At 54.1% G+C, this 27,081-nt stretch overlaps 1 protein-coding gene across 1 annotated transcript in view; it reads right to left on the reverse strand.

The window, feature by feature from the left end:
* Window positions 1-27,081, reverse strand: part of LOC119097472 (uncharacterized) — a 70,237-nt gene that overhangs the window by 32,166 nt on the left and 10,990 nt on the right. Inside the window, exons 2-4 of the mRNA XM_037220501.1 lie at window positions 26,431-26,511; window positions 23,441-23,568; window positions 13,710-13,828 (exon numbers count right to left, since the gene is read on the reverse strand). Of these exons, the coding sequence (XP_037076396.1) occupies window positions 13,710-13,828; window positions 23,441-23,568; window positions 26,431-26,510 (327 nt within the window). The 5' untranslated portion in view covers window position 26,511. The remainder of the gene's footprint in view (window positions 1-13,709; window positions 13,829-23,440; window positions 23,569-26,430; window positions 26,512-27,081) is intronic.

Below are 27,081 nucleotides of genomic sequence, written 5' to 3' on the forward strand. Positions count from 1 at the left end.
TTTGGCATCTACGCTGTGGAGACAGATGTTTCCTCGATGACCCGAAATGCTTACTCGATCGTGGAATTTCGCCTCCCCCGGAAAGACAATGTAAAAATTAACGAATAACCTTGGGAAGCCGGATAACCTCATTTGCCAAATGACAGATGAGTCGAACAGGCAAGACTGTGCACCAGTGAGAAGCAGCTCTAGATGCAAATATAGCATAGCAGCCATGACATTTGAATAAAGAGCGAAAAAAACCTCCATTCCTACCCCCCCCCCCCCTCACACCCCCGGTCCTCGGGCTCGCTTTCCAGAAAAAAGTTCCTGAAGTACACCGCGAGCTTGATCACCGCACTCTTTGAAACGTTCCTACGACTATGCCTGCAACAGCATCTTTTCCGAATTATCTTACCTCACACCACACCATTGCAGAAAAAATAGCCTCCGGGAAGCTGTCTGCCTTAGGTATGAATTAACCCAAAGGACACTTTATCGCCCATCATGCAACGTATACCATTTTATCTGCTTTTGTGTGTAGGCAGGGGCGCGGCCAGAGCCTTGCCAAGGGGGAACACAAGGTTGACAAAACCTCATCTTATGGTGGTCCCCCAAACAATTGCTGGATATAGCTCACTTGTTAACAAGTGACACGGTTTCCTTTGTTTCATTGTTATTTTTACCTTGTAACCAAAACAGAAACCAGGAGCTACCATGAGCTCAATTCTGTCTGTATTTTGAGGCCAACAAATACACTGCAGGAATCAGGCGTTGAACGACTGCATTGAAGAAGCCACCGTCGCTCTTACTTCCCATGGTTAGTTGGCTCTTTCTAAACCGATAGAATTCAGAAGCTTTGTCAAATTTTTAATCTCGGTTCTACAAACATTGAGGACATCTCGAAGGTAGATTGTAGATCGATATGTTTGATCCAAATTTGAAGACGAAAATTTGATTGCAGATCGAGGGGTCAACAATACGTATTACATGGCCAAGCCATGTTTGTCCGAAAATGTTCACCATTCAGTCAGAGTCGATTACTGATACAATTTATGCAACGTGTTTTTTAACATGCGCGCTCGCAAATCGTAGCAACAAAAACCTCGACACCAGGCGTTACAGTCTTCATAGTCCCTGGAGCTTTACCTTAATAGCTTATATTTAGTCGTGGCCCACTGGTGGACGAAAATGATGACGCTTCTGAAATGATTATCTTTAAACACTTGAATCTACTAGTAATACAAGTTATGTGACGCAAGTTTGAACATGCGCACTAAAACATTTTAGAAACACAAGCCTCGAACCCAGGCGTTGCAGTCTCCATAGGCCACGCAGCGTCGGCCTAGCAGCCAATATTAAGTTGTGGCCAACGGGTGCACGAAAATGATGACGTATCTGAAAAAGTATCCTTGGAGGCTTCATGACATCAGATGTTACATTTATCAGGCAGCCTGAGCGCATTTTTCACGTGTGCCATTTTTAGACTGATGAAAAGAACGGATTGACCGTTAAAGCACCCCGAAGTGGGGCTGGAACCTGTTGGTTGAACCGCAAGAGTGAACGTAAAATCTCTATTTTTTCGCAGCTATTTACCTGCCCAGAAGACAGATTAACACGGCGCCCGCCGTCTGGTGGCACTTGCAGTGGCTGAAACTTTTGGATTTTACGGAAGTTGCAACCCAGGCCGTCCTTGTCCTTGCTCTTGAAGTCGCGGGCGGGCATGTTCAAGCCTTTTGATGTAATTTGTTTCAATAATACATTCTGAAAAAATTAGCATTCTCAGGCAAACATGACATGACCTATCTCGTTTCTTCTAATTTATTTTGACCCGCGCTATTTAACAATAATGAGGGTCTCACTCTACTCAACAATAATGAGACCCTTATTTCCTTCCGGGCAGGGGCCTCCTGAGCAGAACACCAGGGGTACGCTACCGTTTCCGGTCAAGGGCTGAAGGGCCATTCCGTCCCATCGTGAAGCGCCTTCTGGCTATCATTCTGGTGGCACGGGACGGGATCTTCTGGTCGCTCCAGAGGCCATTAGAAGGACAAATCATATCACATTGTCCCCACCCCTGACACGGATGCCTTCTGAACCCCGCGCAGTTAGCCCCAGATCAGCACAGGAACCCTCACTGACGCAACAACATCTATGATTACCGTAGGTAGTCAGATAGTTGTCACATAGACTCCAGCTCCGTGTTTTCCTGTGTTCTTCAGAGATATTGTGTTCTCCCTGACTGTAGATTGTAGATGAAATGTGGCTCCTAATATGCATTAACATGGCTTATCCATATTCGTCTTAAAATGCCCAAGACCTGTCAGAGCTGATAACTGATAAGAAAACTACGTAATATCGTATTGAACATGCGTGCTCGCAAGTGATAGCAACAACAGCCCCGACGCCCGGCGTTGCAGTCTCCAGGCCGTGTGGCGCCAACCTTGCGGCTGTAGCACTAAGCAATAGCCAATGAGCAAACGAAAAAGATGACGCATCTTAAAGGAGATGCCTGGTGAACTAGGTAAATCGGCATGCATATTTAATGTAGTGCAAAAGTAGGCCAAATGCAACCTTAATCTGAAAAGTGGGATGCCAGTTAACATTGCTGACCCCCCGCCACCTTGAAAGTGGGGGCCATGCCCCCTGCCCCCCCCCCCCCCCCCCCTGTTCCTACGCCCGTGCCTGTGGATTAAATACCAGAGTACATCGAAACAGGCTCAAAAGTTGCATTTTGATACGGTTTTGGCTACGTTCTCCCGCGCATAAGTATTCATCCGTTTGAATCAATCGGTAAGATCCTGTATGAAGTAGTTTTCAAGCATGCGCGTTCTCGGTCTTTGAAAGCAAATATACCGACGCCCAGCGTTGCAGCGTGTCCGCAGCTTACGCGGCGTCGACCACGACAGCTGGCATCGGGCGGCGGCTGGCGACCGACCGAAAACAATGACATATCGGAATGAGGTACTTTTGAACACTGTCTTAAATCATCTTACCGTGTGAATGACATATATGATCCTTAAAGGGAATCCCACATTTGAAGATATTAAGGTAAGTATCAGATATGATGGGAAAAGCTTACTTGTAACTACTGGCAAGCTTTCACGGGTCAAAAAACGACCCATCATTAGCAGAATTTCAAAGTTTGTAAAAATGTGCCCCCTTAAGTCATCGTTTGATGGCGTCATGGAATTGTTCTGTGACGACAGCATTACCTGGCAGCATCTGACAGCCATACCTAAAGAATGCCTAGAAACGCACGAAAGCTGACGCCAGCCGGCCATTTTCGTCGCGGGCGTGTGTCGGGTGGCGGGTTAGTGAATGGCTTGTCTGTGGTTTTTTGTCTTGGTACTGGTCGTAGGAAAAGCTTTGGTGAACTGTTTGACACAAGCAACGTAGTGATCGCCAACTTTTGTGGTAGATTGTTATCAAAGCACGATATGCTGTGAACACTGTCATATAGCGTCATGAATTCCTTACCGAAACCTGCCAAGGACTGTTCGGGATGTCGATACTCTATTGTCGACCTATCCTTGCTTGCGCTGCTGTAGTCCTGACATTGATATCTTGTGATGTGCACAGTAAGTACGTTTTTATTATTTGTAGCCGGAAATGCAGTCATGCACATATTAAAAATAAATCTGTAACATTGTTATGAATTGATTGCCAAAACAGTGTTACTGCTATGGTAAAAATGGTAAGGTCGAGCTACCAGGAATGTTTTTCTTGCTCAAGGTTATTTATGCAATCACTGGCTAACCCGGATACACCCATCGTGGCGCAAACGCGTTCTCGCTGGTAACAGTCATTTGGCAGTGTTAAATCAATTGTTACCAGTCATTCATAAATTATAAACTGCTGTCTCATAGGCCTGGAGTAGTCAACTAAGGCGGTAAGTTGCGTAATGACACAGGTCAACAGTGTGACTGTGGCACTACTTCAGTGCTGTATTGTGGCATGGCATAATGAGCATGGTACGGCCTTTGTACCGCAAGCCCTGCTACTTTCATAATAAATTCCATCATGAGAAGATGGGTAGAGCGTGCATTCTTGTATTAACTCCGCATCTAACATATGACTGGTCAAAAACACATGACAATATATATATATATATATATATATATATATATATCACTTTCAGCAAAGTACACAACCAATAAGTGACATTATTTGCTCAGTCCGCTTTGGAAGTCCACAATACGTGGGTGACAAATACACAAACACGTCTTCTGTTTCCACAGTCATGCAACATTCTGCAGTCATCAGGCTGCTTCAATGAAAAACATTGTTCTCGTAAGTAATAACACATGTAGAACAAGAAAATATTACATGTAGTGAAATGGCACTGCAAACCTGCTGACCTTGCACAAGGCTGGAGACATGGGAAGTACATGTGGTTATGGTTAGATGGGCGAAATGTAAGGAAGTGGCGAAGATACCAGAGCACGCAAGGCTCATGATAGAAATATTGTTAAGTGCTATCCAAGAAACCAACAGCAATACTTTTCCACCTTCCCCAGTGCCCAGCATCTCACACAAGTTGTCGTGACTCTGATATTGATGACTCACAAGCAATGCTTGCCTGCATACATGTTTTAAGGCAGTAGTGTGTGCATCCATAACACAGCAGAATTAATTTTTCAGAATTATTAATTGAAATACAAGTTTGCAAAGCTACATCATGCGAGATTCTGCCAAGTATGTGCATTAATGAGCTGCACGGACCTGCCCGTAATGCCAAAATGAATTGCTAATATGATGGCATGCAATGGATTAATTACATGCTATGATAGGTTCAAAACGTTAGCAAGATCATAATGAAGTAGCAGCTTGCCTTTGTTTGCAACTGCAGCATAGGAAATGCTAGTGTTTTTTCAGTTTACTGGCATCAATACCTTGTCATGTTCAAACGCAAACATAAAGATAGACGCAGGTTTCGATACATCATATTTTATTGGGAATCATCAGACTTAAATAATATCAAAACTATGTTCTCTCTCAGAAGCGCAAACCTCGCACGCACACTCCCCATCACATCAAGATCGATACAAGCCACTGGCACGCACCACCAGTGATCATACCCATTTCAAGCGACACACCAATGTCAAAAAGTGTGATCCGCTTGCGCAGCCCGCGGGACCACCAAATTGCAGGTTTTGTCACAATGCCCGCGCAGGTTTTCGGTTATAACACCGCATTTTGCCGTGAGTTTCCTCCAAACCATAGCCTCAACGGGGGCTCATGGTAATGCAACTTAAGAGGTTTTACTTGTAGAACACAATTTTTTATTCAAGATTTTAATTTGTCATACAGTATGTTACATATTTGGTTGAATGCTTTTATAAAATTACTGCAAAATTTCCCTGATTTTATAATGCTTTGCTAGCCCGCAAGCCCGTGTAAGGTTCTTTCTTTGCTCCGGCACGCAATACGCCAACCTAGCTGTCTGTAAGAAAATTGAAAGTACGTCAGTAGAACAAAACAACGACAATGGGAGAAAAAAGACAGGTTCGCCGTTACGTCTTCTTTTTTATAGTATTGGGGAAAGCATCGTTCTTTTTTCGGTGCCGTATTTTTTACAGACATCGGCTTTCTTTTTCTACAAAATTGGCTAATGGCCTAGAAATAAGGAAAAATGCCCTGTTGACGAGTGCCGCACAATCCGAAAGTGCTCACGCTTGAGTTCGCGATACACATTCAGCGGCGAAATCTTACTAACAGCCAATCCACCTCCGCGGATAACATCGCATGTGCCACATCATCGCTTTTGCGGATGTATCAGCAGCCACGCTGCTTTTGAGCATTAGCAGAAAACAGCCTGTAATATGACGGCGATCGTATGACGCTTCTATGACGATATCATTATCAAAGTGACTTCGAGACAGTCTCCCAATAAACCTTTTCCCACTTTTGCAGGCGTATAACTCAGGAACCAGAGGGGTTTGGGTTTTAAGAAGGGCATGGCCGTGAACTGCATCACAATTCCTTAAGGTGGCTATTTCAGCTCAAAACATCACATCAGGGTGGAAAACTCCCTTTAAATCTTACCGGTGCAATTTTCAGATTATCATTCGGAACGAATTGCCCTTTACAGCACGAGCGACTGACGCAATGTGTGAGCCTCTATTGTTCGTGCTGCTGCAGCTGTAATCCGTTCAGATGATCATCCTCAACATTGTGCCGTTGAGATATAGCCCCATGTGCGCCATAACCTATGCGCTGAGATATGCGACCTTTGACCGGCTCGAATTCATTTTAACAGGCTTTCGGAAGGCATATTTCTGGACACGTGTCGAGCGTCCACCCGCTGCTGTTAGCTGGAGCGGCCAACGCCGCAGGGTTCTGAGAAGGCTGCGACACTTGGGACCGGCGTTTGCACTCTGTAAACATTTGAGTGTATATCCCCAAATTATTTGATAGGATTATGCCCAGACACTAATCGGCTCTGGAAACAAGATGAAAAAATACATTGGTTAACATGGCTTAGCCATGTCAATAGCAATTCTGGACACGTTTCGATCCAACCAATTGAACACCATGGAGCCTGACAACCCCACCAGTGAGCCCATCATCTATCCCGGCCAAGAATCGAATGACCTTTCCGCCCCAGACCCCGTTACTGGATGCCATTCTGGTGACATCGGGTCCGGTGCACCCGGCCGGTCCTCAGAGGTCCTCAGAGGGACGCCTCGTACATCAGCCCCCTCGCTGACGCAGGAGACGCCCTCATCGGGGCGGTCGGCCCCGATCGACGCGGGAGCCCTTACGGGCGCAAAACCACCCTTTGCCAGCGCTGAGGATCCCATAACGGGACCCTCAGTATGGGACCCTCAGTACAATGGGACCCTCAGGTCCCATAATGGGACCCCCTAACATATCACGCAGTCCGGCTTAACAGACCCGTAGTCGACACAGTTTTCTGTTTAATCATTGGACATTCTCCAGCGGTCTTGTCGGTTAGTCTGGGTGCAAACAATCTATGACAACAATGCAGTAGATACAGCCCGTTAAAAATCTCCGCTAGGCGTTCACCTTCAAACCAACCAACGGCCGAAAGTAACACACAGGTCGCAGAAGTCCCAGATCGGTCCCAGACTGTCCACCCGTATCCATGCCACAAGACAGGTTACGGCGTCACACTGCACCGTCGCTTGCCCAGCTGACCCGATGGGGCGGGCGCTGACTGTCCGATAACGTGCACAAGAGTGTCGAGACGAGGAAGGGCAGGGCTGCCTGCCGGAAGTCAGGCCCAGCAGCACTGTATAAGCTGAGCCTGCATTGCTAACATAGCGCAAATAATGGAAACTATAGAAGTTATTAAAAAATAAGTAAGTGTAAGTAGGTTGTGTAGTTATAGCTAAAGTACAAGGATACATTCTGACGGATACAAACTCGGATTTCGAACGCAGCTGTTAGGTCATGCCCCTTGGTTTTAATCTCATACTGGTGACCGGTGTGATTGTACGCCGTGTGTGATCTTCGCATGCCAATGCAGATTCCGCGTACTTGCAGTCCGCTTTCATTCATCTTTGTATGTGTATTCTGGGTTGGCACATTCTCTTCTTGTCAATGTGGAGCATTTATTGGACTTGGACTATTAGATTGGAGCCTTTAATGAATTATTTGTACGTAGGTTTAAGTGCCGTATTTTATCGTACCGTATTGCATTAAAATTGCATATTATAGCATATTTCGTGGCATGGTATTCTATAGCATTTTTTGACATGTATTGCAACGAGTGAGTGGTTGTTGTAACGAACCGAGCCGAGCAAGCGTTGTAATGAGCCGAATACTTATAAAGCCGCCTCGTAGATACATTTCGAGCAAACAAATACAAATGCATTCTTATTGTGCACATAAGCCACCTTCCACGAAGCACTTGTGAAAGAACTTTATCAAGCAGGTATTGGTACATCTCATACCAGAACTCAGTGCTCCTGGACGGTGCTCACGGTCGCAGGTGTCACTGCGTGCATGACAACGCCATGCATATACCAATGTTAGCTTGATGACGCCGTTTAGTCAGTGCCTGTCAGTACACTGAACGACAATCATTTGCAGTATGTAAACTAATAATATCGAAATACACTGAAACTGAATACCTTTAGTGTGCATATCAGCAGAAATCGTTCTATACATTCTGGTTTTTACATCACACATCTTTTTGCAACTGGGAGATTCGCAGCCGATTACCACTCGGCGGTCGACACACGTAGCTGCTAGGAGGCAAGTTCCAGATGGCACGGGGCCAGCCGCCTGTGTGGAATGCGTCACTCCGCGGTAAATTCCACGGGCAAATTTGCACCCTTCCACGTGCACCACGGGTGATTGTGGATATACTAATCCCAGCGCTCTATGCAATGGTATGGATCGGGGACCGGCACAGCCGCGTGGCTCGAAAAACGGAGATGTAAGGCCGTTATTTCGCTCGCAACAAATCACCTCAGCTTCTGCTAACCTTATGAGGCAGGCACGCTTATGTCACACGGCGCACAGTGGTCCGATGTAGACCAGTGTTACATACACCTTGCTTCGCCACGCTGATTCAGAAAATGCAGACCGTCGAGGGTCTCCCACCAACAGTCCTCAGGGTACCTACAGCCAAACGCCAGCCCCCCCCCCCCCCAACGCATATCATTTGAGAAAACTTTTGAGATATTTGCACTATATTCTATTTGAGAGAACTATTTGAGATATTTGCAGCTACAGTTACAAGTTACACTCACTAGTTCATAAACCTGCAGCATACTCGCTAACAGACCTGCGGGCTTTTCAAAGCACGTGCTTTGGGGACCTACGAGCTCGCAGGCAGCGGCCCTAGTAATATTTGGTCTCTGTATTTCACCGTCCCCCTCCTGCCAACGCTAAAACCGTCCGGGACGGTGTGACGCTAATGACCTGAGCATAGGCACGGGCCGCTCGATAGCCTAACGATTCTCGTTACAGTCGTGCCAGATTGCAGCTCTGATCCGGCTTAAGACGCGCCGCCGTCACTGTTTCAGCGACAGCCGACACGTTCGGCCATCAAGTATTGCCACGACGCCTGCACATCGGACGATGGTGGGTCCTAATGGCCAGGAATATACGACCACTAGCACACCACCCACGGCGACAGAAATAAACCGGGAACGAGCGCCATGCACCAGATTAGCCAGCCACGCGTATCGCGCGGATTCCAGCCCATTGAAAACTCCCGCACCAGCGGGGGTAACGGCTGCAATCAAATCGCACTGTTTCGCGTTCCTCTTCCCACGCAGACCACTCAAAGTGTGCACTTCAAACAGACCTCCGCCGCCTGCTGCACTGTCCGCCTGGCGTCCGACGCGTCTGAATACAACATGGCCGAGCCGCATCCGCCACCAAGAGACAAAGATCATTGAGCGGTACCGCGCAGCCACCGACCAGTTCAGCTGTTCCGTTGTAATTCCGTTGTAGTTCCGTTATTGTTCCGTTGTAGTTCCACTGCTCGTCACGGCTCGCCCCAGCGGCTCCTCAGACGCGTGCGGCCGCACATCGCAGGCGCACGCCGCCGGTGACGACTCCACGCCGAACAGACGCCGCACCTGGAGCAGATGCGACTGCGAGCCGGCCGCAACCCCAGCAGAGCCGGCCGCAACCCCAGAAGAGCCGGGCGCAGCCCCAGCAGAACCGGACGCAGCCCCAGCAGAGCCGGTCGCAACCCCAGCAGAGCCGGCCGCAGCCCCAGCAGAGCCGGTCGCAACCCCAGCAGAGCCGGCCGCCGACCCGGCGAATGCTGGGTACAGTGTCCACTCTGCCCCTCCCGTCCTGCTTCTGGAAACGGTCTGCGCCGCCGTGCCGCCGGCCCGTGACCGCCGGCAGCCGGGGTCATCTCCAGCTTGTGACAGCCCAGCACCGGCCGTGCTGTGGCGGAGGACCGCTGCCCCGGACACCAGCTCTCGTCACGCGGCGGGCCGCACGTGGCCGCGCCGCGCCGCCCGTCGTGCCGTGCCGCTCGGCTGACCGCTATGGCCGTACCGAGACGGGTGGTCGCGGGTGGGCTCGGACCCGCCCATGCCGTGCTGCCGCGCGCGACACTCCGGCGCGCACATAATTCGCCGCGCGGTCTCCACCCAGCACCCCCTCCCCTGCACGCCACCCCTGACGAGGCGCCGCGTCAGGCTTCGGGTGTACAGCGGGCCGGCCTACCTCCACGGCGGCTGGCTGCGGCGGCTTCAGGCCGCCCCCAACGACACGGCAACCTTCGCTGAGAGCAGCGGCCATCAGTCGAAACCAGCAGGCTCGGCGGTCATGCCGCAAACGCGGGTGAGGTCTTCCAGAAGCTGCCATGCACACTGCGGGGCTGAATGCTTTGGATCACTCCCACCTGAGCAGTGCGCGGGAATAGCCCAAGCGGTCCACCGGCATTGAAAATCACTAGTGTAGTATTTTCATCATGTTTGCGGCGAGAGACTTCAGACCAGTGCCGCGTGTCTCGTGTGCAGCCTGTACAGCTTCAAACGCTTTGAGAAGCGACGCCCGGACCCGCATTCCATCCGCCTCGCCAGAGCACGTGCAGACTCGTTGGCGCCGACACCCCCAGAAAGCCTCAAACCGGCAGCCCAGCTGCCGACGGCGAGCAAACGGCCGGAACGGCGACACCAGCGGGATGGAGGGCCGCGCGACACAAATCACGTGTCGATGACAAACCGCGACAGGCTATTTCCAGCGGCGCGGCCTGCCGGCGCGGTGCCACGGGCCCCGGCGCTCCCCGGCGCCGCGCGACGGTCCCGGTATCGGGCCGCGCCAGGAATCAGATAATTCCGCCGCGTTCTCGGGCGGAACACTTCGGTTAACTCGACCGGCTGCCGGGGAAATACGGAGCCTGTAAATCGGGTGGGCTTGAGCGGTGAGATTGCGTGCTCGCCGGCGCCGGCCGGCGGTCGCCGCTCCTAGTCGGCGCGCTGGCGGGCCTGATTCAACTAATCGCACCAGGCCCGGACAGTGCTGCAGCCGGCCGGCTAACGAGCAGCGACTTCGCCCGGCGCGATTGATGAGCGGGTCGATGCATTTGGGCCGGGTCGGCTCGCCGGCAGACAGCCTGTGTGTTCATGTGTCGTGGAGGACGGCGGCCGCACCGCCTGTCTTGGCGGATCGGTGGATGTTGGCGACGAGCCACCCGGCGCCGGCGAGAATAAATAACCGGGCTTGATCCAGCTACAAATCGACTTCTGCCCGGCCCGGAAGCAGCACCAGTTGTTTTAGTCGTTTGTCTCGCCATGGACGAGCTTCAGGGGTCTGTTAGCGGGCCGGCTGTGACCAAAGATGGATGGCCCGTCGGATTCGTATCGTCGTGCCGTTTTGTACACGTAGAGCAGCAAAAAATCTGCTGCGATTCATCGAATACAACAACGCGCCAGATACGGGAACGACGCACAGCGCATCGTTGAGCATAAGAACTACTGATGGATGGTGTTGCTCCGATTGAAACCATTCGTCAGTGAAAAGGGGTGCGGCTGTCCAGACTTACAACACCGGGGTACGGCTTTTTGCGCGTGACCGTTAGCACTAAACGACCGAGATACCACATGCCACATACCACATACCGGACGACCCCCGCCGTATAGTTCGCTGGCAAATAAAGTGGCAAACATCGCCCAAGCAAATGTGGGGAGTTTATACCACCGCGGAGTCAATCCCGTAATCGCTCGCCACAGCCTATGAGACATACTCTGAAACACCAGCGCCGAATTTGGCAATCTCAGAATATATTTCATGCCAAAGCTGACTTGGATGTTCACGTAAATGAGCATCAAACATGCAAAGGTTCGTAAACATAACCTTACGGGGATGCCTCGGCATATCATACAGACTGCCTTGACCTGCCACAGTTTGTTCATTCACCCTTCTACAGATTTTGTCCGGCCCCCTTGACTGAATGGATTTGTGGGATCAGCGTCCCAGCTTAGCAGTGCTTGTTGCGTGAGCCCTCACCTCACCCCTCGGTCGCAAAAGCCGGGTCAGCGACAAATTTTGCGGCGAAAGCTAAACGTGTCGCAAGGCCCGATTGTTCTACCAGGCACGACACGCGGACAAACTTCCACGTGGACAAACTGTAGGGCGTTTAGGAACGTTTCCACGCGTATAAGCGTTTAGTATCATGGCCCGAGCCAGGGGTGACTCCAAAACGACATGCAGTTTTCGCTGTGACTCACAATATTAAATGGTTTCTTTACAAACAGCGGAGAAACTACAGAATAACACTGCTTGACAACAACTCATCAACTAGTGGATACAGCCAACGCCCGAGCATATGCGCCCAGCCCACAGGAATCAGCAAATATTTATTACACTGTAGCGTAAAGAAAATTTTCGCCGCAAAATTTGTCGCTGACACTACGCGAAGTATTTAAACGCTCATATTTTCCGAGCCTCGTTAGGCAATGGATTTACCTTTTTGCGTGAATTGCTTTGCCAACAATTGGATATCATGACATGATGTGGGAGCCTTCTCCCCAAACATGCTCAGCATCTCCATGAACGACTCTGGGAGTCTCATGACAGAACTATGCTCGATATGTTCGTAGAGGTCACATCAAGACGTGCCCGAACTGCTATTTTCATCCAGCCACGCGCTGCATCCCGTAGCGGTCATCATGAGCGCCGCTGCCGGCGGAGCGAGTCTTAACGTCAACGACCCGGAATTCGGTGGCTCCAGCGACCCGACACACCCGACACACAAGCTTATCTTTGCAACCACTGACCGTAGCGCTAGACACTTCTCAGTAAGCTCTGGTAAAACTATTGAGAAGTTAGACTGTGATATTGTCCGGGCACTTAAAAAGGCACACAACTTTGATCAGGTGTAATGCTTGTTTCATGGCGTAACATCGCCACGATTTTTACTCTCCATTCGATTAATATGGGCAACGTAAAATTTCCGATCACGAACGAGCTGGCGGACGCTGATCGAAACTAGGTCCAAATATCGGCCGCAGGCCTCACGACGGCGGGCTTATTTATGCCCACGGACGGATAATACTAAACGGCCGTTGGCTATCGCATGCAATTGTGCGCGAGCCGTGGCTGCTCCCGCTGCTTGCTAAGAGCTGATAAATCTCGACAGCCAAAACAGGTGCACGAGTGAAGCCAGCCGTATGGTGCAGGTCAGCCTACCGTCTGCAAATCGGTAAGGGATAACAACACATCTCAACCCCTAGATGCGGCAATAACCGACATTCCGGGAGGTCATGCTCAAACGATATAAAAAAAACAATAGCATATATTACGAAAATGCTCGGCGTTAAAAGACAGCGCTTACGGTCGCCAGTGATGCATAGCAACTGCTGCAGCTCCGTTAACATCTTCCGTAGGATTTCGTTTGAGAAAATTACGTGATTTACAGGATCTGTATTATCTCTCATGGCCATGAACACTGGCTTGGAAACGTCGAGTATCATCACAATTACAAAAGCTATCGTCCAATTCCAACAATAATCCCACCGAGGCCAGGCTTAACGCGGCCGCCTCTACGGGGCCGCCGGTCCACACCCTTGTCACGACGTCCCGTCACACCTCATGACAGCACCTCACCTGACCGGCGGCAGTGCACGAGCCGCGGGTACAGCGACGCTCAGCTCCCGTCCGCGGCGCGGAGGCCCCGCGGCACGGAGGCCCCGCGGCACGGAAGCCCCGCGGCACGGAGAACCCACGGCCTCCGCCGGTGTCTGGCGGTGGCCGGCGACCGCGAGAGGCGCCGACGCCGGCCTCACCTGCCTCGACTGCGCCACCTGCTGCAGCAGCTCCGCGTGGATGTCGTTCTCGGACTTCGCTAGGTCCCGCACAGCCGTCTCCATCGCCCCCATGAACTCGGAGAACTGATGCGAGATGTCTGAAAACGGGCCGCACAACGGACGCTGGTATTCCATGGGCGTGTTCTGACTTGTCGCGGCAGCTCGCTACCGGGCACCAGTGAACGTTAAGCACAATGTTCTTATATCGGAGCTGTATGAAATATGACCGAGTCAAGGCCCGTTGTTCGTGGCTGTCACAGAAAACACATTGCCAGCTGAAAACGAAGATGGCATGTGGGAGCCGGTATCCGGAGAATGGTGGTAAACGCAGCATTCAGTTGCCGTTAGTTTGCTTCGTCTACGCCTAAAACCCTCTGAAGTATCTGAGGCTTTCAAGGTCAATTCCTTTCAGTAGGCACAGTTCACACACCTCGATTTATGGTCACCACGCCGAAAAAGCGCCCTAAATGAAACAGGAGAAGGGATAATTTTGTTTAATATGCCGGAATACCCTGACAAGCGATGTGCGGCTACAAGCAGATCACGCCCGTACGTTGAAAGTTCGCGCGGCTAGTGCATCAAAAGCGAAAAGGACACAAACGCGTCTGTGAAAACCACGCCCTCGTTTTAAGCAGCACGATGTGGGCTCCCGTACCCGGATGCATTACTAAGCCCTGGCGCTGGCGCCCGCTCTGGCGCCTCTGCAACAGCCAGAAAACCGCAAACGGCTTGCCCCCAGCAGCTGCCCAGGCCGCGAGCAGCCGTGCGGAGCGCTGTTGAAGCAGTCCCACGCGCTGGCACCGGTGGGAGCCGGCCGGGGAGACAGACGGCAGCCCGCAACCCGACCGGCCGTCCTCCCCCGGTCCGCTCCCTGAAGATCCCGGTGACACGGGGTGTGGCCGTCGTCCCACGCCCCCTCGCAGCACGCAGCTGGGACGGCTCGGCACGACCAGGGCTTCGCATCGGCGGCCGTGCACCACGCGCGTGGGCGCTGCCTCCGGTGACCCGAACCTCACCCCCTGGCGTTTCGGAAGCTCGCGCGTCGTTGGGACGTGCAGTCGGCATTGACGGAGCGAGGCCGGCCGAAGCGACGAGCGCCGCCGCTCCCGCGCTCCGCACGCTGCTCGCAGCCGCGCCGGCACCAGCCGGGGCCGGTCCGCGGCTGCTGCTCCCAGCAGGGCTCCACCCACGGCACCGGGCCTCGCGGCTGGGCAAGCCGTTTGAAATCGGGTCCGCGATGGCTGGTCCGTGCCTCAGACGGATTTGGTAGCGTCAAGGGCTGCGGCGCCGATGCCGTTGGCGTATTCGATAAGGCCTTCAGGTGCCAGTGGCACATCCGCGCTCGACGCGTAACTGCGAAAGTCACGTACAGGGGCAAGGTGGTGATACAACCTGTACTGTGTGTACGTCAAACCCCATTTACAATGCTGTGTACACGTTTGCGTATTATGGGAAGAATAAATAATCATCAAAGAAAACAGCAACTTAGCGCTACTGAAATGGCGAAAGCGCTGAAAAGAAGGGATTTTATTGATGGATTGGCTTGTTTGTGCTTTCAGTTACTGTGTCATAGCCGCTGCAGAGGATGTGATAGATGTTGCTTCGAGTTAGATTGATATCAACAGTCTAAAAGTTGGAACAGGAAATCTATTAATGCAGACCCAATAGGAATACAAATAGGGATAGGAAAAAGGGCGTTGTGTAAGAGCTCTTGAAACTGGATCAGTTCAGTTTCCGGTAACAGCATTTACAGCCAAGACATTTCAATTTTGAATCGCTTTCCATCGCATGCAGTGGGAAGCTCTACACCGGTAACTTTCAAAAAACGGATACTTACCAATCCAGATGGACATGTTCTCTGCTTGGCTACAGTACCACCATTAAAAGCCGCTTATTAAATATAAAATTGGTAGGATTTGAACAATGGCGGAATGGATTTCCAACATCATGAAAAATGGTAAGACATGCTATGTGATCTCCCACCTAACGGCTGATAGCGCGAACACGCTGTCAACGAATGGTATTGCCATTGTCGCACTTGCGTCAGCGCGTACACTCCATGCTGTTAGGCAACGAGTTGGCGTCAAGTTTGTGGTCACGTGTGCGTGCGTGTGCGTGCGTGCGTGCGTGCGGCGTGCGTGCGTGCGTGCGTGCGTGCGTGCGTGCGTGCGTGCGTGCGTGCGTGCGTGCGTGCGTGCGTGCGTGCGTGCGTGCGTGCGTGCGGCGTGCGTGCGTGCGTGAGTGCGTGCGTGCGTGCGTGCGTGCGTGCGTGCGTGCGTGTGTGTGTGTGTGTGTGTGTGTGGTGTGTGTGTGTGTGTGTGTGTGTGTGGTGTGTGTGTGTGTGTGTGTGTGTGTGTGTGTGTGTGTGTGTGTGTGTGTGTGTATGTGTGTGTGTGTGTGTGTGAAACATGGTGTTGTGCAGCGTGCGCGTACAATTTGCAGCAGACATCCGCCTCCTGGCAGCCGCATCTGTGCCGCAGAAGCACGGCGGCGGTGCACGGCGGTGCCGCCTGGGAGCCCACCGCCAGCGTCGATACCGCAGGTCATCAGAGCCGCCCCCAGCGACCCCTAACCCCAGTGCGGGTGCCGACACGTGCGGCGTCCCTCGCTGAGCCGCACGCGCGGCCGTGCTCTACACGGCTCCCGCTGTCAGGCGGGACACGGGTCGCACCGGTGCCGACCCCGGACCAAGGCCGGCAGCGGGCGGCGGCGGCAGGCGGACGGCGCACGGCGCGAGCCCCTGCTGTTGGCAGCGGAGCTCATCGCCACGCCACTGCAGCACCAATACAGAGGTCACCGCTGCACAGTGCTGCAGAGAACTGTGACGCTCTGCGGGGCAGCTCCCGCCCACGGCTCGGGCTTCCGGTGGCTCCATTGTCCGGACTTCCAATCACGGTGGCTCCATGGTCCCGACTCCCTAGCGCGCTGGTTTCATGGCTCGGACTCCCCAGCCCAGCGGTTCAATAGCTTGGACTCCCTAACCCGGTGGTTCCGTGGTCTGGGCTCCCTAGCCCGGTGGTTCCGTGGTCTGGGCTCCCTAGACCGGTGGTTCCGTGGTCCGGGCTCCCTAGACCGGTGGTTCCGTGGTCCGGGCTCCCTAGACCGATTGTTCCCTGGCGTGGGCTCCGTAGCCCGGTGATTCCGTGGTCCGGACTCCCTAGACCGGTTGCTCCATGGCGTGGGCTCCGTAGCCCGGTGATTCCGTGGTCCGGACTCCCTAGCTCGGGATTCCAGTGCTGGAGTGGGAGGCACGGGCTCAATTCCCGCCGCAGGGAACTTTCGCCTGACCGGTTTCACCGGACCAATGCGACTCGGTTGACCTGACCAGTCACGTGCTCAGGGTATACCCTAAAAACCAGGCCGACAGTCAGCGCCCGGGGCGGTCGGCCGGATACGGCGCGAGCCGGCGGTGACGGCCGCCAGCTGGCTGCTCGCAGTCGGCGGCGGGGGCCGCATGGTATCGGCTTCAGGGCTCGGGAACACCCCGCTTCAGGACCGGGGACGCTCTGTTTCAGGGTCGGGGACGCTCCGCTGCAGGGCTGGGGACACTTCGCCTCAGAGTCGGCGACGCTCCGTTTCAGGACCGGGGACGCCCGTTTCAGGGTCGGGACGCTCCGCTGCAGGGCTGGGGACACTTCGCTTCAGAGTCGGCGACGCTCCGTTTCAGGGCCGGGGACGCTCCGCTGCAGGGCTGGGGACGCTCCGCTTCAGGACCGAGGACACTCCGCTTCAGGGCCGGTGACACTCCGCTTCAGGGCTGGGGACGCACCCCTTCAGAGTCGGCGACGCTCTGCCGGCCGTGGACGACCGCCGAGAACACGCTAGGTCGAGGAAGTCACCATAATCCTTAAAGATGTGGGATGGAGCCCAGAAACGGGAAAGTACAGCTTGCAACGAGGAACGTTTTGATGGATGGCGGTGAAGTAGAAAGGACAGAAGGATGCGAAATTGATTGAAATGCACTATCCATGTAAGAAAATACACCGAAATACGGCGACGTTTGTTAATTCTCATGCTGCCCTACTCCGTCCGTTCTTAAGTCACGTTTAATAACAATATTGACCGTTATTATCATTATTATTTGACACCAGCTGACATTCAACACACAAACACCTGGCTACTACGCGTCAGTTGTCGGAGAGGCAACACAGCGTAACGAAACAGCGGGAAGTGGCCACGTTTGAAAATATGCAACCGCGTGCATACACATCAGTATCTCACAGCCCCACTGCACAAGGAATGCCTAAGCGGCGCGCTTAAACCTTGGACTCAGTCGTCTCACATCTGCCGGCAGCGCGCTCGGGCCGCGGGCCGCGGGCCGCGCGCTGTGCGTAAGGCCGCTGTCCTGAGGCCGTGTGCAGGCTCTGCGCCGAGCGCGCGGAACACTCCCGGTTCAACGCGACGGCGTGTGGCTGAAATAAGCTGGCTGGAGCCGCGGGTTCGCCTCGCTCACGAGCTTTATGCGCAGCGATGAAAGGCTGCACGCCACACAGGCGAGGCGCGACAAGGTACAGAGCATCATCCTGTTGATTGCTTTGTGATTGCGGAATACTTCATAACGCAGCCATCCTAGACCGGTCGAGGGCCGACAGGGTCCCGCTGAACATCATAATGGCGCGGCTATCGACCTGTTTGGCTTCTGGGATTCGCCAAACGGATGGCTGATCGAAGAATACGCTGTGAGCCAAGCCCACACATCGTTGCATGACGACCACAATCATACCAGACACGGAAACAGAAAAGTACGGCACTGAACACGGCAGATACAGAAATCGCCATCACAGAAGCGTGCCAAACCGGAGCTCGCGGTCACGCTGATATCAAATTTTGCACAATAGGAGGGACTTTCCACTGCAACTGCCAGCGCACAGTTTGCAGTAGATTTTGTGTAGTGCGCCTAACATCGCGTTCTAAGCCATACAAGGCTAAGGACGACATAAGCATGCAGGGGCGCAGCCAGAGCCTTGGCAAGGGGGGGGGGGCTTCTAGTTAACAAAGGGCCCCCTGATAGTAAAAGGCACCCCAAAAAATCACTGGCTATGGCCAATTTGTTATTGAGGATACGTTAACTTAGGTATGATATATATATATATATATATATATATATATATATATATATGCGCTAAGTTTACGGTAAATAAACTGAAAACATCATGCGTTAAATGACTGCATGAAATAGATCACTGGCCTCTTCATTTTGCACTGGCCTAGTGAACTCTTTATAAGCCGATAGAACTCAGAAACTTTGTCAGAATTTTCCTCTGGGTCGTACAGAGATAGCAAGGATTCCGTGAATGTAGATTGAAGATCAAAATCGGTCAACAATTTGCATTAATATGGTCAAGCCGTGCTTGTCTGGATATGTTCAACATTCAGTCAGAATTGGTTAGTGACATAAATTATGTAGCGCAGCTTTCAGTATGAGCGTTCACATATCTCGGTAACGAAAAAAGACTCGACGTCCGGCGTTAAAGTCTCCTAAAGTTGCACAGCATTGGTCCCGCGGCTAATACTAGGCCGTGGCCAACAGGTGAACAAAAATGGCGACGCATCTGAGAGAAATGCCTTTGAACGATCTTGGACACCACATCGTACATTCAGAGATATTCCGGGCGCATATTTCACTCGTGCGGTTTTAGATTGATGGCAATAACTTATCTGTCTTTCCCGCACTGCGAAGTGCTGGAGGAGTCTGATGGTAGAACTGGAAGAGCAAAAGTAAAATCTATAATTTCCGTGTTGCTGTAACTGTTAATATGTCCAGAGGACAACCTCAAAGTTGTAAAAAAGATTCGCCCAGCGTAATCTTTGAACTGTACGAATTCATTTTGAGACATTCAGAAACATTATTTTACGATGGTCGTTGCTGCGCGCTCAGCGCCGATTCGAGGCTCCTCGTCGACACAGAATGACCGCGATACAGAAGCTCGACCAATGTAAATCGCGGGCCCGGCCTTGTCTTTGCGTGGGAAATGGGCCCCTAGAGCTCAGACCAACATGGAACCGACTGCTCGTTGTTCGTGATCTATGGCCGAAGTACAGGAACGCTCTGTCTCAGGAGGCCTTATAGGTGCAAGACATCACCTGACTGACATTCGAGATTATGTCCCACCGGATCGACTATGCGATGCGGATCACGGAGGGGGGGGGGATCCTTAGTGTGATCCGCTGGGAGCTCTTTTGCCCCTTCAACCATCTCATCGGGCCTTTGATTTTTGGTTTCGAGAGGCCCTTCGGCCCCTCTTCAGACCCCCTCAAACACCGCTCCAACCCGGGGTCACTTGACTCCAAAGGACCCCTGTTCGGTACCGTGGCCCCCCGACCGAACCGACACAGGAGCCCTCATTATGTCAGGGATCCCGAGCATTGCAAATCGCGGACCCGGGGCTCGTTTTTGTTTGGAAAACGGGTCTCAAGGGCACCGACGGACGGAGCCCACTGTTAGGTGTTAGTAGCCTCTGAACGGCATAGACACCCAAATTGCCTCAGAGGTTCCTCAAACGGTGCAATAGGACCTCTGACTGATATCACAGGCCATGGCCCTCCGGGCCGCGACTTTTTTTGCGACCTACAGCCAGTCCTTCGGATCATTATGCCATCCAACCGCGCCCTTGATCGTTGGTTCCGGTGGGCCGCCCGGATTCCCCTTCGGGCCTCATCGAACTCTTCCCTTAGTCGACTCGGGGCCCTTGTAAGCGGAGGGCCCTCTGTTAGACGCTGTGGACCCCTGACAGACACAAGGCCCCAGACCAGTGTAAATCACTGGCCCCGGCTTTACAGCTGATTGGGAAGTGAGTCCTCAGGCCTATACCGACACGGAGCCGACTATGTGATACGATGGTACCTGACCGACATACAGGCCCCTATTGGCTCAGGGGTTCCTGATCGGCACAAAGGTCTCTCTAATCGTTATTTGAGGGTCATTCTTCGCAGGTCAGGGCACCAGAATAATACTTCGACCTGCCCTTTATGCCTCTAGACCCTCTAGTTGGGCCCTTGGCCTTTGGACCCAGTGGGCTCTTTAGGCTCTTCGGGCCTCCTCGAACACTGTCTCTACCCGACTCGGGACCCCTTGACAACACAGGGCCCCTGTTAGGTGCTATGGGCCCCGAGCTATGTAAATCGCTGGCCTCGGCTTTGTCCTTGCTTGGGAAATGGACCCTTGGGCCCATGCCGCCACGCGGCTGACTGTGCATTACTGGTGGTGTCTGACCAAAATACAAGCCCTTATCGACTCAGCGGGCCCCTGATCAGCGGGCCTTCTAGGCCGGGGGCCGGGTCCCTGAATGAGAACTCCAGCTGGCCTTTCCGGCTCTTCGGGCCCTCCAATCGGGCTCTTAATCGTGTGTTCCGAGGGGACCTTCGGGCCCCTCGGAACCTACGGGGGTCACCTGCCCCTGTGCCCCCCCCCCCCCTCCCTGTTTGTGCCACTGTAAGCATGCCTGTAAAGTCAGCAGCAGCCGGTCAGCAGTATCTGGAGACCCGCCCTTTGAGGTCACGCTTCCGCCTGATGCGCAGGCGCAGAGCCGGTGGCTGAAAGTATGTTGTCCGGCTTTGCGATCGCGCCCGATAGGGACATCCTACAGTACCAATTACCACGTTCCTTGTCGACACAGTACACCCAGCTATAAGCCACTGATTACAGCTCCCATCCTAAAACCGAGCTTAAAACCATGCAACGTCGCGTGCCATAGCCAAACGGACTGTCAGGTCACACCAGGCCAACTTCTAGGTCATTCGCGGACGGCCCTCATCCGACACCCCAGGCGGCGTGTGTGTCTCCTGCTGGGGATCCACGTCCCCTCGGAGCCGGGATGTCGCGCCCCGGCCCGCCCCAGGCGAGCGGCACCCGCCGGCTGGTCTGACCCGAGTTCCCGGCTGCCGCCTGGGCCTCCTGGCGCCGCTCTGGAGCCGAGTATAGCCAGGCTCGGCGGCGGCCGCTCCCACGGGAAATCAATCGCATATGAAGATGACTGGCGAGCAGCAATTAAAGCGCATCGTCTCCGATTACGCTTGCCCGGGGCACTGAACCGGCGTCAGCGCTGCCGTCGGCGCCGACGTCGCCAGCGTCGCCGTCGACGCCACCCGGCACCGCAGCACGGGCCTCGTCCGTATGCGGCGCGCGGCGCGACGATCAGGCGTCCCCGGGCAGACGGCGGCGCGTCCGACGGAAACAAGGTGCGGCCAGCGAGCGCGAGCGTCGCTAGTGAATTCAGTGATTGTGAGGTGGAGGTGGCGAAGCGTGTCGCTCCTGCGGGACAGTACGCCCCCCCCCCCCCTCCTTCCCGCCGCCTCCCTGAGGCGGAGTGGAATGTGCTGTGCTAAAGCAGACGACGGGTCTGCTCGTCCGAGCAAAGCGGAGGCGGCGGCTGCGGCCGCGCATCACAAACGAGCCTTCCCCGCCCTGTACTCGGTCTCCGGTCCACCAACCCAACTACGCCAATCGCCAGCGTTCATCTCCGCGGCGCGTCGTGCGCCAGCGTGTTTCCGACCGGCCGCAGCAGCCGTCGGTCGGCGTGGGCGGGCGCGGCGAAGGTCAGCGGGCGTGGCGGCCGGCTGCTCGGCGCCGCGCGGCCGACAGGTCCGCAGATCACGCACGGCCGCCCGGCCGCCAGCACAGAGATAGACACCGGCCGGCCTGGATGCCTACCACGCACCACTCGTGCCAATCGATACGTCTGCGGTGGCGTTCCGTGAACGGCCGTGCGGCGACGGCCGAACCCGCGCGGCCCCAGCGGCGGCAGCCGCGCCCGCGGCGGCAAGGCGCGAGGCGTCCGTGATCGATTCCGCCGCTGCAGAGAGCCGGCCGCGTGCTCGGCCCAATTCGACAGCGATGAAAAATGACTGGAAAGTCCGCCGCCACTCCGCCCCATGCATCACGGCCGCCGCCCGGCCAAAGGTTGCGCCGCTGCAAAATGCGCATCCGATTGTTTGGCGGCGGCGAACAATGGCGCCCGGCGGCGGCGGAGGCGATGGTGGTGATGGTGGCGGCGGCGACGGCGCTCAGCCGCGGGTGTCCACTGTCCGCAAACCGTGACTAAACGGACTGTGAAGCATTACTGCACACCAGGAAGACGCACCGCCGCCAGCCTCTCGGTCCGCCTTGTGGCGCCTGAGTCGGGAGCAGCAGGGCCGGACCGAGCGGAGGGCCACAGCAGCGACTCGCCCATTGCACTAGGTCGTCGACAGGGGCCAACACGCCAGCCCACCAGGGCCGCCTGGCCGCGTGAGGTTGGAGGACACCAGGCGGCCAACAAACTGGCCAGATGGCGGCCAAGCTGCCGCGCCGTCGGACCTCCCAGCGCCTGTGCCGCCACACGGACACGGACCGGAGAAGTGTCCGCCGCGCAGGTGGTGTCCGCCCACACACGTTAGCCGCCGCTGATCGCAGCCCCCTCGCCAGGTGCGCCACGTGCTCGCCATACTATGACGTGATGAAGCGCCGGTCGGCAGGAGCCTCCTCGCGCAGCACACGCCTAGCAACTCGCACCAGAAATAGATTTTTGACAGGGGCCGAAAGACCGGCAAAAGTATCCACGGTGATGCTACCACAGATAGCGGCCTATGCGAGCCGCCAGTGTGGCATGCAAATCATGAAAGATAAGCAAAGGGCGTTGGCAGTGTCCGCGCGTACGACAGCTAAAATGCGCCTTGGAGCCTCACGCGCTGCTCCTCCGTGATCCAGCAATCACAGAGTGTCAGCATCTGACCTTTGAGGACGGGCAGGAGCGTGGAGACGGCGTCCTGTCGTCCCTGGGCCGGCTCATCCTCCGCGCCTACGTAGCTGTCGGACGACTCTCGCTTCTGCATCGCCTCCGGCTGGCTCTGTGACTGCGACCTGCAGGACACAGTTGGGTCGTCGGTGCAATCGCAGTACTCTCCATCCCGGCTCGGGGAAGGGAGCTATCGAATTATCTTCAGTACCAAGTCAATAATGAGTTACCTGGAAAAGCGTCCCGTTACAAGGCTCAAACTTTAACTGCGTCTACGTAAGCTAATCAGAAAATGAACCTCGGTTAAATCTACAACGTCGCAAATGTCAACCATTGACCCAGGCATGAAAGATAAAGTCAATGCATTCTTTCCTTCACGGCAGTAAAAGGACATCCAACGACTTGGCAGACTCGGTGACGCAAGAGTTTGACGCAATTACATCCAACAGTTGATTCGAATCGCTTGCGACGTTGAAAGCCTCCGGAAAAGCTGCAAAGTAGCAAGTGACATGAAGCGTTGTTACCCCGGGTTACGCTGCTACGTTCGGTACAGACGCCGTGGAAAATGCGCCGTAGGATTTTCAGCGCAACACTCCTACTTTCAGGACGTAATCAAAGTAAAACAACGTAAAGAAAACACTACGCGGCCCTAAAACCTTGAAAACTTATGATGAAAACGCGTCAGGTGAGCACACCACGCACGCCACCTCGGCTACCGGCTGTTTACAAAATTATCCACTTTCTTACACCCTACGCGATCGTCAAACATGCGCAGTAAGTCATGTCCCGTGTCAAGCGCGTGAACACAGGGGGCATGAGCGGAGAAATACTCGTGTTTGTATGGGACTGCCCACACCGACTCCCAGCCCCCCGGGGACTCCGCCGTGTCAGCGGCGTGGCCTTTTAATACCCGGCCGTCGAGTGGGCACGCCGCGACAACTTAGTACGAGAGCGATCCAAAAGTGGCGACGAGTGCCTCTCGCCAGGGCGAGATCGGCGGCGCGGGCGGCGGCTCGACGCGTGTCCGCCGGGGGCCGGGGTCCGGCGCGGCCCTTCCGGTGACGGCGGCCGGTCACACGGCGTCACGACGCGTCACGGCCAGCCGTGACGTGAGAGCAGAGCGAGCTGCTCCAGTGATGCACAGGGCGCACGCCCGAGAGGTGGTAGGCTGCCCACCGGTGAGGGAGTTAGTTGACATTGACTGGTCCGATGGCCACTGGAGAATGCGCCGTTCCCCTTCAATATTCAGGGCTAATAGGGCGATTCTGTCCGCTTAAGTTTTCGATAGCCGTGGATTTTGTCAGAGAAAACACCCGTTGAGTGGCCTCTTGGCCACCGCCAGCGCACGGGCTGGGACAATGGGCGTGTAACCAATCAGAGTTCCCTTGTCACTGGTGCGTCGTGGGCCGGTGCCGATACCGACAAGTGTGCCCGTGCTGGTGCGATGGTAGGCTGGACCATGCAGGTCCAGGTCACCGGCGGAGCGGAATGAAGGTCAGTGCAGACCGGGGCTTGGACAGGGTCAAGCCGACCCATAGACGAATACGCAGTGTTTCACACATTTAGCAGTTGAAAATTGAACAACAGGCTATCGCAAACAGCAGGCTGCTTGAAACTACCTAACCACGCGATGGCATAGACGCCAGGCGATGCAAGGGTATAAGTCGAACAATGTTAAATGACACTTTCCAAAAACCGACATCCACCTCTAGTACTTAATGTACGATAAATATAGCCTCCACACTGCTTGAGAACTTGTTTTCATCACGTTGCAATGCTGCATGATGAAGATTAATGACTTTTAATAATAACTCATTTTCACGAATTAGGGACACATTAACGACTTGTACTGACTTAGTGTGGGCGTGTGTTTACTGACTTAGTGACGATCTTCCATGACCTCTATCGGCCTTACGCAGCATACTTAGAACCAAGGCCACAATAAGATGATTGCGTACCAAGCAATACCAGCCGAGGGCCAAGCTTGCAAGCACAGCATGTTCCGAACTTCCGTGATATGAATTCCTTTAAAAATGTATAATTCGACCACACATTATGTGCCTTTACACTATTTATATCGACACGCGCTCGGGTGGGAATCAATATGACCCCCCCCCCCCACGATTTTTGCGGAATGCTTTCCGAACGGCGCGGCTAAGCCGCGCCGTTCAGAATTGTTGCTTGTTGTCTTTTTTCAATTCAATTGTCTGCATAGCTGCAGACAACTGAACACTGTTCAGTTGTTCAATTGACAATTGAACACTGTACAATCTGCTGCGGCAACAGATTGGTAGCAAAAGTTTAGATGTACCTTGTAGGATAGCTGACGTACGGTGGATCAAAGTCAGGCCATGGATTCAGCGAAATCAATTTCGACTCTTAGGCAACGCCACAATGGAATAAATAAATTTCATTGACCTCGGGTCACGTATAAACATCTGACCACGGTCAAAAGCCAACTTGTTTCATTCCTCCAGGGTTTTCTGTACGAGATAGTTCATGGTGCTTATTTCGAAATGTGCTGATCTTAAATGAGCATGTGACAGCTTGCTTAGAGCAGGTATCTAGGTTCTAGGGGTACTTTGGAGACCAGCTTGGAGTTTGACCTTGTTTGATCTTATTCGACCTGAAGGCCATGACCTAAGAACCTCAAACTTTGACCAAAATGAGTTCATGTACAGCCCAACACACCCTGTGAATTTGGTATATCTAGCTTTGTTAGTTCCCGAGTTCTCTGGGGGTCAAAATGACCCCGAGAGGAGGGTATTCAACCGGCCACTCTGACGCGTGTTACATAGCGTTGCCTACGCCACTCCCGACATGCCTGACCACACCACACAACTGGTCTCGCCGCGACTGTGCGGCGCCGCTGCACGTGCCACCAACCCGCCCCGCCCGTCGGCGCGGCCGGGGGCCCTCCGCCGCCCATCCCTCCCCTCCTACTGTTCCCCCGGCTGCGGGAAGAGGCGCGATCGCCACCCGCTCACCGGGTCGGGCCGGCGTCGCCGTCGCCTCGCGACGCGCCGCCCGTCGCCGCCTCCGCGTCTTCAGAGAAGTCGAACATCATCCTGTAACAGGGCGCCGACGCTCAGCTGCTGTGGTAGGCGTCGCGGCGGCCGCAGGCGGGCTGCCGCCGTGAAATGCAGCCGGCAGGTGGTGAGCTGGCTGTGCTGGGCTCAACGATTGAGTGGACTGCATAACGTTAACCTTACGTCAAGCAAAATGCTAGTGCCCTCTATTTGGCTGTTTTTGCATGACTTCATAATACTAACAGACTTCAAATACATAAAAGCAAATGTCATATACCCTACCATGGAAAATTTGGGAGCAGAAAGTTTATCATTCTCAGCAGCTGGAAGCTGAGCATTTTCAGCAGCTGAAAGTTTGGCATTTTCGGCAACTGAAAGTTTGGCGCCCTCTAGTCCGACAAGACCAACAGCAGCGCAGCACGTGTGACCCACATGGCGTGCCGGCCCGGCAAACCCCAGCAGGCATGGCCGGCCCATCGGGCCACCCCCAACGCGCGGCTCGAGCGACGGCCCGACATCTCCCTGCAGCGGGCGACGCGACAGCCACGCGCGGCACAATCAATCAACAGTCAAATTAAAACTTTAGCGCCGCTCTCTCGGCCAGCCTGC

This window comes from Pollicipes pollicipes, unplaced genomic scaffold (assembly GCF_011947565.3).
Source record: "Pollicipes pollicipes isolate AB1234 unplaced genomic scaffold, Ppol_2.1 Scaffold_4295;HRSCAF=5057_pilon_pilon_pilon, whole genome shotgun sequence".
Classification (NCBI taxonomy): Eukaryota; Metazoa; Arthropoda; class Thecostraca; order Pollicipedomorpha; family Pollicipedidae; genus Pollicipes; species Pollicipes pollicipes.